Genomic DNA, 16,524 nt, shown 5'->3' on the forward strand with positions numbered 1-16,524 from the left:
AAGAAAATGATAAGTCATAAAATTTCAGCCTGTAGAAAAATGTAAAGTTGTATAAGTCAAGGAATAATCCAAAATAAAATAAACTGTGGGTAACTGTGCTTGCATCTTACAGGGAGTGAATTTTCTAGTAATAGGTTTGCCTCCTTACTTTTAAGCTAAAAATAATGTATTTTGATGTGCATTTTCTAGAATGTATTATATATTTCCTTACCTTTAAAAACAGAATGTGCTAAACATATTTGAATCATTTCTAATGATCTAGGTTTTTAATTACAAACATTTACCTTTGAACTATGCAGTAAATACCAATGTAGATCTCACAGGTGTGTAGAGACGTTTGCCTCTATATTAATTGACCCCGTATTGCCTTTTGATTGCCTTCTATATTGATGATTCTCCTGCTTCCACCACTGTCACTTCCATTTGTGACAGCCTCTTCTCCTTTCTAATCTGCTTTTTCCAATTGAAAGAGAAAATTTTCAAGGGAAAGCAGATCCTAGAGTTATACTCTTAGAATCTTAGTAGTGGGGGCAGAAAGCAATTCTAACATCTTCTTTTCCCGTATGAAGAAACTATGCCCAAAAGAGGTAAAGTGTATTAAATCTGCTGTTTTATATTTTATATCTTTTTAAGTCTCTAGTTTAATGCTTCTCTCCTATGGAGTAAAGTGCATGAACTTTGTGAAAAATACTTTTTTTCCTACTTCATTTTTTTCCAGTTGTGTTCAAAGTGTAATTGCCAATTAAAGTTGGCATTGTTGTACTTTGCTTACTTTGTAATTAGCAGTCAATATGTTTTAAGTCTCTGTACTTCTAACTCTTCACATGAATCTCAGTACTTAAAAGTAATTTAATGGAAAGAAGGGAAAGGAACTAGACAAAGACCATGTATGAATGACCCATGGACATGGACAACAGTGTGGGAACTGACAGTAGGATGGGTGGAGGAGGGCAAAGGGGAGAAATTGGGACAACTGTAATAGAGTAACAATAAAAAATGATTAAAAAATAATTTAATAGCAACTTGAAAATATTTGTGAGTTTTTTCTATGGGGACATAATCATAGAGAAAGTGGCAAACCCAAGAGGTATTAAAAGAATATTTATAAATAATGAATGTGGACACATTATAGGCAAGCCACACAATAATTCAAATTTAATCAGAAGTTTTTAAAGAGTGTTTCAGCTGCTGGTCAAACGTTTATTTGCTTCTTGCTGTTGACTATTTAAATCAAACTCCGTTCTAAGGAATCGAAACATTTGGGAAAAACGTGGTTGTGGCTGGAAGATCCAAGAATGTAGGGATGCCCATCGCCATGCTGTTGCACACCGATGGAGAACACGAGCGGCCGGGAGGTAGGCGGGGCCTGGGGAGTCTGTGCACCTTTACAGTTTTCTTACTTCTCACAGTCATCACATCTAAATGTGTGAACTTGCGACTCAGTGTATTTGCAGGTTCATGCGAATGAAGGTTTCCTTTATTCCTCATCTAATTACATGAGCACCTTGGACGTGAATAAAAGAATTACTGGAAATGTGTAGCTACTTTGTTCCTGTGTTTTATTTTGGCCATATATACTTTCTCTAAATCATTAACAATATAGATATTAAGAAAAGTGGGAAGCTAGTAGATGTCCCCATAAAATCACATGACAAATATCTGCATACTCACACACACACACACACAGCACAACACCAGTGCACAGATATATCGATTTCTTATCATTAACCTTGGCGAATTTTAGTTTCCTGATTTCAAATTTTCAAATACCTGTTTTAATCTGGGTTGACATAATGCATATGAAATAATTTTTAAGCTAAAAAGCCCTATGAAAAAGTAAGCCCAATGATAACACCCTTTTTATCTAAAACGGTGAATGATAACACTGGAAAACTGATTTTCCTTCCTGGGCCTAAGGATTTAAATACTGCCACAAATCAAAATGTGTGTGTGGATCCCAGTCAGTCAGAGCCTGGTAGTGACTCCAGGGAACTTTAAAAAGCCTTAGTTTGAAGAAGTTTTTGAAAGGCCAAAGCTGGTGGTGGGAACACAGTTTTTATAATAACCATCTACAAAGTTACATTTCTAGTTTTACTCTTCACTTCTGTCTTAGTCTATTAGGGCTTGTCTATCTCCCCTAGGGTATAATAAAAAATATTGATTCATATTTGCCTGTATGTAATAGGTTCTATCTCAGGCGAGGTAAAACAACCAGGCAGTTTATGTAGGTATACTTTTTTGGTTGGGAAATCCTGGCCAAGAGCCAATAAACAGTTTTTTCATTTTCAGGTTTCCATTTTGTCTCATCAATAATGTAACAATAACAAGCTGCACAACTGTATAATACTTTCTCATAAACTGTCTTTGCTTACTTCTCAATAATTCTGGCATACACGTATTATTTGCATTTAGGGGCTAAAGGAAATGAGCTTTAGAGACTTCAGGTGGCGTACCAAGGCCACACAAGGAAGTGGTAACTCAGGGCTGGGAGCTGAGCACTGACCGTGTGTTTAGGAGGATAGACTTTGAGTCAGACCCTGTCCTGCCGAGCCCTGCGCCCTCAGACAAGTCATTTCCTGTGATTTTTGCATTATAAGATGCACCCCCCAAATCTGGGAGGAAAAGGGCGGAGTGCATCTTATATTCCGAATGTAGTTGACCTGGCTTGTGGGGGGGCAGCGGCGGTGAAGTGGGGTCACAGGTTATTAAATATTTTACCACATTTTTTGCCTCAAATTTTTTTTCCTATTTTCCTCCTCTAAAGCCTAGGTGCATCTTATGGCCCAGTGCATCTTTTAGTCCTAAAAATACGGTGATCAGCTGTACACCTCCACTTCCCTCATCTGTGGAATGTGTATAATATTAGCATTTCCTTCACTGAATTATTGTGAAAATTAAACAATATATGAATGTAAAGCGCTAATTATAGTGCCTGACATAGTAAGGTAAGGAAGCCCTTGTACATGTGCGCTGTGGCTGTCACTGCTATTTCCATTATTATGATCTAGTTAATAATCTGTGGCCGCACTAATCATGAAGTTTAGAGTAACACGATCCAAGGTTAATGATGTATTTTTCACCTTCATTTAATTTTTTTTCCTGTTGGGTTTTATGTTTGCTTTATTTTGGATCAAATCTAGTCTTTGTTGCAATAATTTGCAAAAATGTAGAATTTATAAAGCCTATAAAGTATTTGATTAGAAATATGACATCGTGATAGTCCATACTTTACAGGATACTTTTTCTTGTAGATGTCAATAAATTGTAAGCTAACCGCTTGATAAATTTTAATTTTGAATTATTTGTCATATATAAGTCTAAAAAAATTAACTTAGCCTTTGTTAATATAATTTTAAATTAGATATTCTTATGTCATAAAACATATTAACTTTATAAATACTTTATAGTTTGTGTTATAAAACATTCTCATTTGAATGCATGTTAAAAATTGAATCAAAAATGGAATTAGTTATATATTACTGATAACTTAAAACAGTAGTTAAATTTACATTTATTATAGCAGCACCTAGGTACTATTATAATTATAGAATCTAAAAGGTAACAAATTATGTTAAAATGATGTTGAACAGTTTGTAACATGGGTGGTATTTAATCTCATGCATATTTAATAGGAGTGTGCTGACTTATATGATTAATATAATGAATTGTTGAGAGCTGTTTACTGAAGATTTGGAGTCTGTGGGGAAGTTAATATTTCAAATGCCCATGTCTGTGTAGTTATTGTATATAAATAACTATGTGTACATTGTTAACTAATGGAAATAATGAAGGAGGATTAACTTGGCCAATTCATATCTATAGAACTTTTTCTGATGACACTCACAATGTTGAGCATTCAGCTCATAGTGTATTTCTTTGTTAGTAGAGACTCAGAACTCTGATTCATTTGTGTTTTAAAACCAAAGATAATTGCACTAGATAAAAATGGCCATACTGTCATTTAGCTTAAGTAATATGTGGCTACTCATGGCTAATTGTAGTCTTGATTATTTAAGATGTGGACCCCTGCTGTTTTGTAAGAAAGATCTTTTAATTTTTCATGGGCTTGAAATATTTAGAGGACAGAAAATGTGCCAAAATCTTGAGATCAATGGGTAGCGCGGGTACTCAATGCAGCAGGACACTACAGGGTGGGTGCCTTCTGCTGAGGACGTGCCATCACAGCCACTATGTAGTTCATAGGGAGTAGGTGAGAAATAGTTCCTGTCCTCCGTGAGCTTATGGCCTTGATGATAGTGGTAGGCATGATATATAAGTATGGGTGCTTTGAATTATAAATATTCAGTGAGACAAAATAAATTTGGTATCCTTAAGCAAACATGCTAGTTGCTTAGGGAAGCCCGTGGTTAAGTGGGGAACATAAAGAGACTGATAGTGGGGAGTCTGTTCTCACAACCCCTACTACTTATTAGGATGTTTGGGTACCATTGTCACTACCCATTAATCACAGTGTATTTTCTTACCTTCTTTGTATGTAGTAACCTGCCCAGTTTCAGCTTCTTTTGGAATGAAAACCAAAACCATTGGCTTTAGCACAATGTCTTTATTTTTAACTTGACCGTGAGGAAGCAAGAGAGAAGTTCTGCAATTTCTCTAAAACAGTTTTTTCCCCTTCAAGATAACAAAGTGCCACAATGACCAAAGCATTATGATTTTTTTCACCAAAGGAATGCATATGATTTTATTTCAAATTCTTTTAGATAATTAGCAAATTTCTGCATATTTTTATATTTTATGTAGGATGTCTCATCTAAACAGATCCCCCTAAATGGCCGCAACATGGGTTCCATGTGCCCCTTTTAACCAAAAGGTGTGGCGTCAATGCAGTGGAATTGGTGCTGGGACTTTTTAAACAGCACTTTAAAAGGACCGTCAACCAACTGATGTTGCTTACAGTTCTGGGGAACCAGGGATATTCTTGATTTCATTCAGGCAATGTGCTCTCAGTACTTAACTCTATGAAACACCCAGGTAGTGGCGAAAATACTTTGTCCTCTGTTTCCTGAAGATGAGTTTGCATCTTCAGGGTTCACCTTTGGACACCGTTTTTTTCAAAGCACTGCTTTTGTATTGGTGTTCAGCTTTTGCACTCAAGCTGCCATTCTGTTGCAACTTTCTGTATATCAGGTATTTTTCATTCAAGGACCATCCTATCTAAATGGAAAACCATGAGATATTTTGCTAGTAGAGTGCCTTTCCTTTGCAAAAATTGGTTCCAGATGTGAAAATGAACAGCTTCACCCGCCCAAGAGCATCATCTCTCACCTACAGGAGGTGCCTTCAGGTAGTGAGACAGGAGTGGATGTTCCACGCACTGCAACATGATGTGTGTGGTCTGTGTGATTAAGCTCAGCCCAGTGCCAGGTGGGGTCAGGCACTCTGGGGTTTCTAAGAGAGGAGCCAAACAGGAACATCTAGAAATGCAGGAGTGAGGCAAAGTGATCAATACTCAGACTCTTCGCCTTGGCAGTGGAGTGGAGTGGGGTGTTTGCTGCCTCTGGAATGAGCCATTGTCAAACTGGGTCAGGGAGGCGGGCAGGCGTTTGGTGTCTGTCCCTCCCATCGCATGACCCCGAAGTTAGAAGTCCTCACGATAAGATATTAGGATATTATGTTTCGTGATGTCTCTATGTTGATTAGACTTGACTGAATTACAGCTTTGAGTTTTGCAGAGTGGAAAACAATAGAAAAAATCAAATCCGTGTGCTAGTCTCATTTTCTCAGCTGCATAGTAAGAGTACTGTTTCATTTTCAATGTCTCCTCAATTCAGACAGCTAGGATCTGAAAAACACTGTACTTGGAAAATATCATGTATTCTCATATCAAACAAGTGGGATGATTACACTGTTGAAACTTACATTAAACATTATTTAAATGTAAATTGAAGTTAGAATCTTTCTCTTTTTCTTTCATTTTCTCTTTCACCATGACCTCTGAGGCATAATTTATTTTATTACCAGCACAACACATTCCTTTGGTAAAGTCTGTAAGTCTGATTGTTCCAGGCATCACTCGGAAGGATATTGTGGTCTGCTCCAACCTACCTTTTCAGCCGTTCCTCCTGGTGCTTTCTCTCGGGTCCTTATGCTGAGGCTCCATAGAAACACACATGTTCCCCAAACACATGGCCTCTTCCTTGCCTCCTTGCCATTGCATACGCTGTGCCCTGTGTGTGGAATGCCATTTTTCATCACTCACCAGCTTTCCTCTCACCTCCCACCTGTCTTTCAGGATGTGGCCCAGATCTTCTAAGCTTTGCATATTGTATGTGCTGCCGACACAATACTAGTCCAATTGCATATTAATTATCTACCTGTTCTCCTTTCCTACACATTATAGGAAGTGAAATTCTCAATGACAAATATCTTGTCTTAGGCTTTTTGTATCTCTGAAATTTAGCACAGGGCCTATTATGTAATAAAGCAACTTGTCAATTAATAAAAGTTTATTTACTGTCTCCTATGTGCCAAGTATTATACCAGTATTATAGAAAATAAGACCACAGATGAAAGTGTTAAAATAAAGCAAACTTTGTCATTTATTGAAAAAAAATTCCTGTATAGCAGGAAGGAAGGGGAGGAGGGAGAGAAGTAGCTAGGTACTTCCTATACATTAATTTCTTAATATTTTAAAATTGTAGGCATTCATATAGAAGTTGCTTAAGACTCCCTTTTCCCCAAGAATCAGGCCACAGGGGAGGAAGATGCTTCATGACTACGAGGAAGTAGAGAGGAGGCCTCAGGACCCTGGGAGGGAGGGGAGGTTGTTGCTGATGGCAATAACAGAGAGGTCACAGTGTTGTCCAGTAAAACATTCAGGATCTGTCATTTTGTTTAGGCTAACTTGTTCTTCCTTGAGCTGCTGACATGCAATGCTGTATTCTTACAGTGGGACTGACTTCTGTGTCACTAAGCATAGGGCACGTTATGGTGAACAAGTCAGATACTTCCCTGTCCTCTTAAGCTTATCGTCTGGTAGGAAAGATGGCCATGAAACAATTAGGTGTGAATGATTCATCATTGTAATTGTGCAAAGCACTGCAAGGGAGAAATAGAGCTTTCGATAATAAAAAGCTGAGTTGAAGGGAGGGATGAATGGTTTGTAATTACAGTTAAATAAGAATCTTATACCCCTTTTTGGTCTACCTTCTGTTACTATTTATATGGAAAGTTTTTATTAGTTACTTTCTGTTACTACTCTTTACTTCAAACTTAAAAAAAAAATCTCACCTCACAGGTAAAAATAAAATATCTTCTACTTGAAGTTATTTAAAACATTGTAAGATCTAGAAGAAAAAAGTTTACACAAAAGTTTACAAAGTAAATAATATAAATATAAATGATGATTTGATGACTTCAATGTAGTTGATGGCAAGTGGTGTTATTTATGTAAAGGTACTAACTGCTTAAAAGAGTGCGGGCCCTATTCTATTTGATCAATAAATATCTCTGACGTTTCTTTTGTTCTTGTTTTATTCTCATAGTGTGTTGATCTTTAAGGTCTTTTTCTGTTTCCCTGTGTGAATATTTCTGCAGTCCAGGGATTTTCCAGCATTGCTTCTACTTGCCCCTCCCCTCTTCACTGTTCTGATTTCACTTCTTACCTGAACCATCCTTCAGCATCCCCAAGAGTGAGCGTGCCCCCCTACTCCTTCATTATTCCTCGGCTCAGATGGGACTTCCTCAGCAGGCTTCTCCGGTCATCCCTCCCACCCCTCTCTCACACGCCACCATAGGCATACTCAAGAACTTCTTTTCACAACGTTTATCGGTTTGTGAGTGTCACTTATCACGGCATTCTTTGATTAATGTTCACACTCGCTTGACAGTTAACTTCACAAGAGCAAATACCAGCTTTGTGTTTCTGCCATTTTATCTTCACCATCCGTCTAAAAAGTCTTTGTTCAAAAATGAATAAATAAATGCACCTGATTGGTAGACCAAGGGTGTCATAAAAGTTTTAATACAGCTATTCCTAAGCTGTATTATTAGGAACACTGATGTCCCACAAGATCTTAAATAGGTTTTAATTTTTTAAAAAGGGGAGAGGAACTAGTCAAATTAATTTGAGAAATCTGGATTAAACAAAATCAAACATAACTTGACTGTGATAGTTCCCAAGGGCTGCGAATCTCAGAGGATAATAGTATTTAGTATTTGACCCTGGAAGTTATTGTTTTTCACCAACACAATATCTATATGTAAAAATAACCATGCTTATGTATTTATTTTTACATTTACTATATTTGCACTAGTATACCCCAGAGGTCTACTGTTTTTCCACAGAAAGGATGAGTAGGAGGGCGGTAAACAGAGCACAGTTTTTGACGATGTCTGCGTTTTTTGACTCTCAAGTGCAGGAGCCTTGGGAATGCTTACTTAGTTTTAGTCTATAATTTGTAAGCATGTCTGTAGAATCAGACGTTATAGTGAGATTCCTGAGTACATTTTCATCTATGAATCTTGGAAAGCAGGAAATAAATGCAAGAATTAAATAAAGCTTTAAAAATCGGACCCCGCACACAAAAACTAACTTTTAGTTAAAAAAACTAGAAAGAGCAGTCCTTTGGCCCCTCCTCTCACTGGGCGCTGTCCCCTGCTGAGCAGGGCTGGCTGGGCTTCAGAGGGTCTGGCTGGAATGTGGTTAGCCTTTTACAGCTTAAAATCCGGTTCACAATCATGAATGCTACTACCAACCCTGACCGGGCACTTGGTCACCTGGGGGATTGATTCATGTGGATGATTAACACATTTCATTCCTACTAAATGGAGAACAATCCTAAAAATCTAAGCTTTAAAACCCGCATTCTCATTTTAACTGCCGAGCCGTTCACACCAGAGTTGCCATTGTGACTGGCGAAGCCCAGCTCCTGCAGTCCAAAGCCCGCATCCAGGCGCCCGAGCTCTCTGGTGGTGTTTCCCGAGTTCCCGCTCTGTGTCTGCATTTCTCCTGAGATGAGAGTATGTGAGTTTCTTAGGAGGATTAAATGAGCCAATACTTCTAAAGAATTTAGCGTTTACACATAGTAAGTACTCAATACATATTAGCTACTACAGTGTACTTAGTCTACAGAGTATTTAAGGTGGGGCCCAGCAACCTCTAGAGCACAGTGCAAGTGAGAAGTAGTTAAGAAAAATGGATAGCAAGGCTGGCACTAAAACGGAGCCAAGAATAAGGCTACTACTAAAACTAGACATAGTTAATCTTTGTGGGTATATCCTTAGTTCCAAGCACATTGCTTTTTATATACTGGTAGTGAATATACGTTTTGTGAATTTATTTCCTTGAATATAAATTATGCTTACCATGATTGGGTCACTAATTTCATCCTGAGGGCTTTTTAGCAGGGGGAAGTGACTAATTACCCAATTAACTGTCTTTAAGATTACAAATAAACACTTGCTCAGAATAAATAAAACATTTTCTGACATTAAGACCAAAAATAATTTCTCCCGAGGGTCCTTATAATCAGGAAACTGTGTAATGGACTGAGTAATATTTATTACATGCTTTTAAATTTAATGAAATGGCCACATTTTATTATTGTTTAAGCGCAGATTAAATCTACCTCTGGCATGAATTTCTCTTATTTCACTAGACATTTCTTCTCATTCTGTGTTTCTGGATCATTCATTCTTCTTTTCCCAACTTCTGAAAAAGTGGTTCTCAACCCTAGCTCCCCACTGGAATCATCTGGGGGCTTTTAAAAATACAGCTGCCTGAGCTCAACACAGAACAATTAAATCTGAATCTTTACAAGTTGGACTTGAACATTAGTATTTTTTCAAATATGGAAGATTCTAGTGCTGTCAGGGTTGAGGATGATTTCTCAGAAGATTGGAATGAGTTCAGATTTTGTTCCAGAGCCATTTCCTGGGTGATGCTTCTCAGCCCCATAGCTTTAAATACCACCTGTCTCCCCCTGTGCTCTGGACCCAGGTAACCCACTGCCCACTGCAGCATTGCAACACCAGCCATATCCAATCCTTCACTCTTAGTCTAATTCCCCATGGTCTTCCATCTTAGTAAGTGCCATTATCATCACTTTACCAGTTGCTCAGGCCTTCCTTCACTTCTCTCTTGCCCTCACACCCTGTATCTTCTCCATTAGCAGTCACAGTCTTTCCACCTCCACTGATAAGATCCTGGCCCAGAGAGCTATTGTCTCTCCCTTGAAACTGTGCAATTTACAAACTAATTTCCCTGTACCACCCTTGTCCCATTTCCCATACACAGATTATTTTCCACTGGTGGGTCTTCAATCATCTCTGTCTTCCCATAACACTCAGAACAGTGTAACTTCAGAATGAAATTCGAATTGCTTACTATGCTGGCAAGACCTTTCATGATCTAACCTGGGCTGCATTTTCCTACGCCTCTCCTACTGCTCTCACCTCCATCAATGCTCTTCAGTCATAGCTGCCTTTTGCTTTTCTAGAACATGACATCCATACTCATCTGTCAGCATCTTTGCCCTTGATTTGCCTTCTGCCTGGATGCTTGTTTTGAAGTTATTTATATCACTTATTTGCTCACTTCCTTCATGTTTCTGTTCAAATGTTACCACCTCAGGCTGCCTCTGAGCACCCTATCAAAACACCACCCATGTTATCACTTTCTATTCACTTACTCTGTACTCTTCTTAGCACTTATTGCTGTGTAAAAGTTTATTATGTATGCATTTGCTCATTTGCATATTGTCTTTGTTGCATACATGTATCCAAGGTTTCAACTCAATAACTTTTGGGCAAATCTTGGGACATATTTTAAAAGTATCTATAGACACTGGTGGTCAGGAGTCAGGCAGTCCTCCCTAGTACTCTCTCTCAAAGGAACTCTAAGGTAAATGTTGAAAAGGAATGAGCTTAAAACAGTATGTGACTAGTTAAAGTGAAGCCATTGATTGGCCCAACATGTTTGGAAGAAAACTGAAGGACTGATACACCACAAATCAAGTCAGCCAGGCCTTGACCAGATACAAAGGCATTAAAGCCTGGCCCATCCAAAGCATGAACAGAAGACTTACATCCAAGTGCTCTGTAACAATACCTAAAATAATTTAGACAATTTAATCCAGAAAAAGCAACTGAAGCTGGAATATAAAACATACAGTAAATGGAATTCAGAATCAAGAGATTGCAGAATTATTTTAAGATGCATCGAGTGTTGTTCTGTTGATGAGTACTGAGTTTTCCTTCCTGGGATTTCCTCGGTGATTGTTTCTTTTAGACCAGCCCATGGCAATAGTTACTGTGGTGAGAATGACTCAGTTCTTCCTTACCAAGAGGAAGTGGCAAAGGCAAACCCTGCGCATGAGATTCCAGCTCCTTTGGCTTTGCCATTTGGCTTTATCTGCTGATACAGGAACAAGGGGGTATTTGAAAATTCGCCTTATAGAAAAGGAGTTGAGAATTGTTCTGTGTTTCTGTTGAAGATAGATCTGTAATCATGGTAAAAGTTGCAAAATGGTAGACTTCAGCTTTTATAAGGAAGAAGTTCCTAGCAGTCTGGGCTAAAGTATATGCCTTTCTCATGTTTCATGGGAAATAATTTATCAGTGGGAGAGGATGGGAAAGGCATAGGAGGTTGAAATGGAAGCAAAACAAATTCTTACATCAAAATCTGTCTTCTCTAAGAGCTTTAACTGATCCTACTCAGCTAGAGTACGTGATGGTGGTCCATGTACCTTCTTTACCATGAAACTTATCACACTGTATTATAATTCTTATTTACATATCTGCTTTTCACATGTGAGTAGAGAATTGTGAAGCTCCATTGCTTAGCATGGTTCTGGGATTATTTCTTGATTATTGAGTAAATGAAGGTGGAGAATGGCCTAGAAACATCGAACAGAAGTAAACTCATTTAGGCAATATTGCCAAAAAAAGATACACTAAAATGAAGCATATTGTATCATTTGTTCTAGCTTTTTTAAATAGCAAATATTTTCCTCAAATTGGTACTCTGTTATTTGCCAAGAACTCTTTGCTACAACCTGCAACTTTGCATAAGCTACAGAGGTCCTAATAGCACAGAAAACCGCTCAGGTGGTTTCCGGCAGATCTTGATCACCTGAACTTTTGTATAGTAAGCAGCGTATCTTGCCCAGCAATTAATTACTAAGTTCTAACAGAACTCTGATATTTTGGGAGATAGGTTCTAAGTCTTTTATTCTTGCTGTTTCTTAACACTGGTGATGTAAAGTACTGGGCACAATGAAGTTGTTTATGACTGCTTATCCTTTTTTTACTGTGTCTGTGTATAGTTGAAAAGTTAGGTCCTTGCCAGGGCTATTGTCATGTGAGCAATACGAATATAAAACTGAGTGTGGGAAAAAGTCACCTGAGGGTCAGAGGTGCACACCATTCTATGGAGTAGCTATTGCAGCTTGTTAGTACAGACCATCCCGGGGAAAACCTGAGGAGACAGAGAATTAGGTGCAGCAAGCCCGAGGACTCGTTGAAGCAAAGCAGTGGGACACCAGCACTGAAAATAGGAGCGACAGGAGTGTTCACAATGTCAAGTAAGACAGGGTAAATAAGAATGTAGTTAGCAAGTGTCAAAAGTTTAGACATAACAGAAGTGAAGCCAATCAATCACTGAAATAGTGATCAGTAAAAGTTTACCAGTAGTAATCAGTAAAAGTAGTGATCAGTAAAAGTTTATAGTAAACACACCCAGAAGATAGTTTCAAGCTGGGAGCCCTTAAACCGAAACATGGAATGAGGCTCAGGGGCAAATTGTTGTAAAGCAGTTTATATTAGTGAGAAAGCGGGGACTGTTTGTTCTTCACAGTGATTGGTTATAATATTAGAATTTTCTTAAATGGTAGGGAATTGGTCTATGTTTACCTCATATCAACCATGGAAAGCCATTCAAGTTTTGCTTATGATGTTCAGAGGCATAAGGAAGAAATGACCCAGGTCAGATTAGCCTTGTCAAATAAGGTAAATTAAGCTTTGCTGGTATAACTAAACTGGTTTTGTCTGCTCAGGGAATCTTCAAGGTTAGTCTCTATTTGTTTTTTATTTTAACACATGACAGCACTCAGGACCAGGAACAGGTGTTAAGGGGCAAAGGCATTATCAGAAAACAGTTGCGTTTAAACCTCTTGGTTCACTTCTTTGCTATCATCATCTGACTGACTGAAAACCTTCTCATGGTTTGATATCACCAAGTCAGAAACTGATCAGTCAAGTATAAATATGGCTTTGATATTTCCCATGGTTCTCTCTGGCCAGACTTACCGAGGAGTGAAATAATCCAAAACATGTTTCGATAATGATTGAAAGTCATCTCAATATTTTTTTTCTTTTAGCATGTTCTGCAGGAAAAACTCATATGAACAATATTCCCAGAGTTCTTACAATTCCAAAATTGTTTACCTCCTCTAATCTTGAAGGACAACTTGAGTGAATATAAAATCTTTGGCTTCTAATTTCTTTACATGTGTCTCTTGTAGGCAATGCCCTGCTGTTTTCCCCAGTTAAATGTAAAATTTTGGATTTTTGCTTGCTGGCTCAGAGGATTCTTTTTTTAATCTTTAAAATCCATCTGTTTTACTGAATGTATGTCAGTGTTGGCCATTGTAAATCCACTTGTATGAATTCAAGTCTTTTTCCCCAGTTTTTGTGACTTTAACTTATTTTAAATTTTGTTGGCATAATGTTTAATCATAATGTTCAACTTTTTCATAACAATATTGTGCTGTTAAGCTTATTGGTATGTTGGTAGATTCCTTACACTTTTTTTTTTTTGCTTTTTTCTTGAGTCTGCCACTTTTTAAATGTATTTTTTTAACTTAAGAGAATTGCATATAAATTCCCTCTTTTTGGTATACATCCATGAATTTAAACAAATGCTATTCTATTGTACTCATGTAACTACAATAGAATCTGAATATTTCTATCAATACCCAAATTCCCCTGAGCTGATCTTCATATAGTATACTTTTGATGCATTGTCAAATGCTTTTAAAAAATTAGTTACTGTTGAATGAGTTGGATTTCTTGGATCTGCTATTTGCAGGATTCTTCTGTTAGGGTTGTGGAGGAGATACTGGGAAGCTTTTGGATTCCTCCTTCAAAAACTTCACAGTCAAACGACTCCCTTCCTGTTGAAATGGCTCCCCTGTGTAAGGGCTTCCTCAGAGCTGCTTCCTATTTTATCTGTTACAAATGTTGCATTTTGATGTGAGCCCTTCACCTTCAGGGAATATATTTTTGCAGTCATTTTCAGAGCTCTGTTGCTGCTAGCCATCTTGTTCTCTGCATTTCTTTGCTGCCTTTCTCTCTGTGCTGTATGTACTAACTCTGCTGCTCCTGGGTAAATCTTACATGTTTTTAGAGTCTAGGGTAAATATGTCTTCTAGTTTTGCTACAAATAGAGATGGTGCAGTTTCTGTTGATGTATGTTATCCAGGAAGGGAAGAGAGAAAATACTGTCTCACACAGCCATGTTCATACTGGAAGTCCTTCATTTGACTACACTTATTACTGCCTTTCTTTCACTCCTCTTCCTTGGCTCTCACTTTAATCACTGGATTCTCTCAGTCTGATAACCTTTCTTATTCATACATCACTTTATTAAAGTATGTATAGATATTTTTTGTTAAAGCATAGGATTCTTCATCATTTCCTAAACACATAATTTCAAAGTTGGTCCTTGATTGGTGGACTTTTATTTCTGCTTTAAGATGTAAAAGAGGATGTTGCCTCCTTTTGGAACCCTTTTTGACACCTCAAGATGAGGCACCTGCCAAGATGAGGCAGAATTAATCTCTAACCTGTCCTGCCACAATACGTTGCCCCATTTTTAGTGCACTTATCTGACTGTTTTCAGTATTTACATATCTTATCAAGCCAATGAGTGACTCCTACATCTATGTATTAACTTGTCAAGACAGAACTTTCAAATGCTGGGTTTTAGGATCCTATTGGGTTGGCCAAAAAGTCCATTTAGTTTTTTTTCTGTAAAATAAAAAACACATTTTTCATTTTCACCAATAACTTTATTGATTTGGATATTGCGAGTATGTTGGCTATGTCCCATGTGGCATAACGCTGGTTGTTCTAAATTAATGTCTCAATTTGATCACTGTTAACTTCAACTAGTCTACCCAACTGTGGAGCATTGTCCAGCAGGAAATTTCCAGCATTGAAACTTCGCAAAGCACTTTTGACACGTTTGATCACTCACAGCGCCTTCTCCATAGACTGCAAAAATCCTGGTTTTTTTTTTTTTCATTTCAGTTGTGTTTTTACCTTTCTTGAGATAGTAAAACATAATATGCTGAAGATGTTGTATATTTTCATCCATTTTCAATATTAAAATGGCTACATAAAATTCATCAATTTTCATAAGATGTTTTAAAAATTTATGCTGATATGACAGCTGTCACAATACAACCAAACAAAATTGTTTCGAGTGAAGTGCTATGAGAGCCATCTTATGGAAAAAACAAATAAACTTTTTGGCCAACCCAATGTTTATAGCTCTTCAGTAATAATCAGGACATACCCTTGTTTGGTCTCATTTGATTTTCCACTGGTAATTAAAGGGCACAATACTATGGGCCATCTACATGTTCTTATCCAGCTTTTGTTTTCAAAGTGATTTAATAATTTCAAAGCAATTTTCCTATGCTTAGGAACAACTCCTCTAGAATTGGAGTATTAATAAATTATGAAAAAGCTAAACAATCACTAACAGAAGTTCTTCTGCATTCCAGGTGATGCCACTGTGACAATAGCTCACAGATACACCCCCAAAGAACAACTGAAGATCCATACTCAGCTGGCAGATATTGTCATAGTCGCTGCAGGTAAGTCTTTAGTGGGTATTATTTGGTGGAATATCATCAGCAGAGTAACTCCTGCCCTAATTGCTGGGATGTCTGCAAAAAACACTTCTTCAGAGAGTTACGCATATTTATGATTCATTTCCATCAACTGGATTCTGTCTCTTGGCAGTCATCATATTGATCCATTGTGCCAGTGTTAGCGTTTGTCACTTCATTATGGAAAGCCTGAAGAACCTTTGGAATGCAAGACTAAGCACAAGAACCAATGTGCGCTTTGCCAGTTCCTTTGGTAGACATCATTGCTTCTGAACATGAACGAGTTACAGGGAGACTGGTAGGAAATGCTGTTGAAGGGATAGCCATGGCTAGCACATGCTAGACTTTGAGGCCATGGTAAAAATCTTGATACAAGCTAAGATGCCTGGGAACAGGAGACTGACACAGTCTGGCATATGCTTTTCAAAGATTACTTACCCTAGGCCAAGGAGAATTGACTTTAGAGAGGCAAGAGTAGAAACAGAGAGAACAGTTATTACACTTCAACTTAATGGATCTAGGGTTTTTTTCCTAATTTGTTTTACATTTGAACATATGAAATGATTCTACCCTTGATGTCTACCTATACTCTTGCCACATAGTATTTGTACATTGCAGACATGTGTTTCTTCATGCTTTACTCCGAGGCTTGAATGAGAGGCTT

The 16,524-nt window shown here is 37.8% G+C and overlaps 1 protein-coding gene across 1 annotated transcript in view; it reads left to right on the plus strand.

Annotated features, from left to right (window-relative positions):
• MTHFD2L (methylenetetrahydrofolate dehydrogenase (NADP+ dependent) 2 like) overlaps positions 1–16,524 on the plus strand; it is a 98,968-nt gene that overhangs the window by 30,036 nt on the left and 52,408 nt on the right. The window contains exons 5-6 of the mRNA XM_028506865.2: positions 1,248–1,355; positions 15,753–15,845. Of these exons, the coding sequence (XP_028362666.2) occupies positions 1,248–1,355; positions 15,753–15,845 (201 nt within the window). The remainder of the gene's footprint in view (positions 1–1,247; positions 1,356–15,752; positions 15,846–16,524) is intronic.

This window comes from Phyllostomus discolor, chromosome 1, assembly GCF_004126475.2.
Source record: "Phyllostomus discolor isolate MPI-MPIP mPhyDis1 chromosome 1, mPhyDis1.pri.v3, whole genome shotgun sequence".
NCBI classification, from domain to species: Eukaryota; Metazoa; Chordata; class Mammalia; order Chiroptera; family Phyllostomidae; genus Phyllostomus; species Phyllostomus discolor.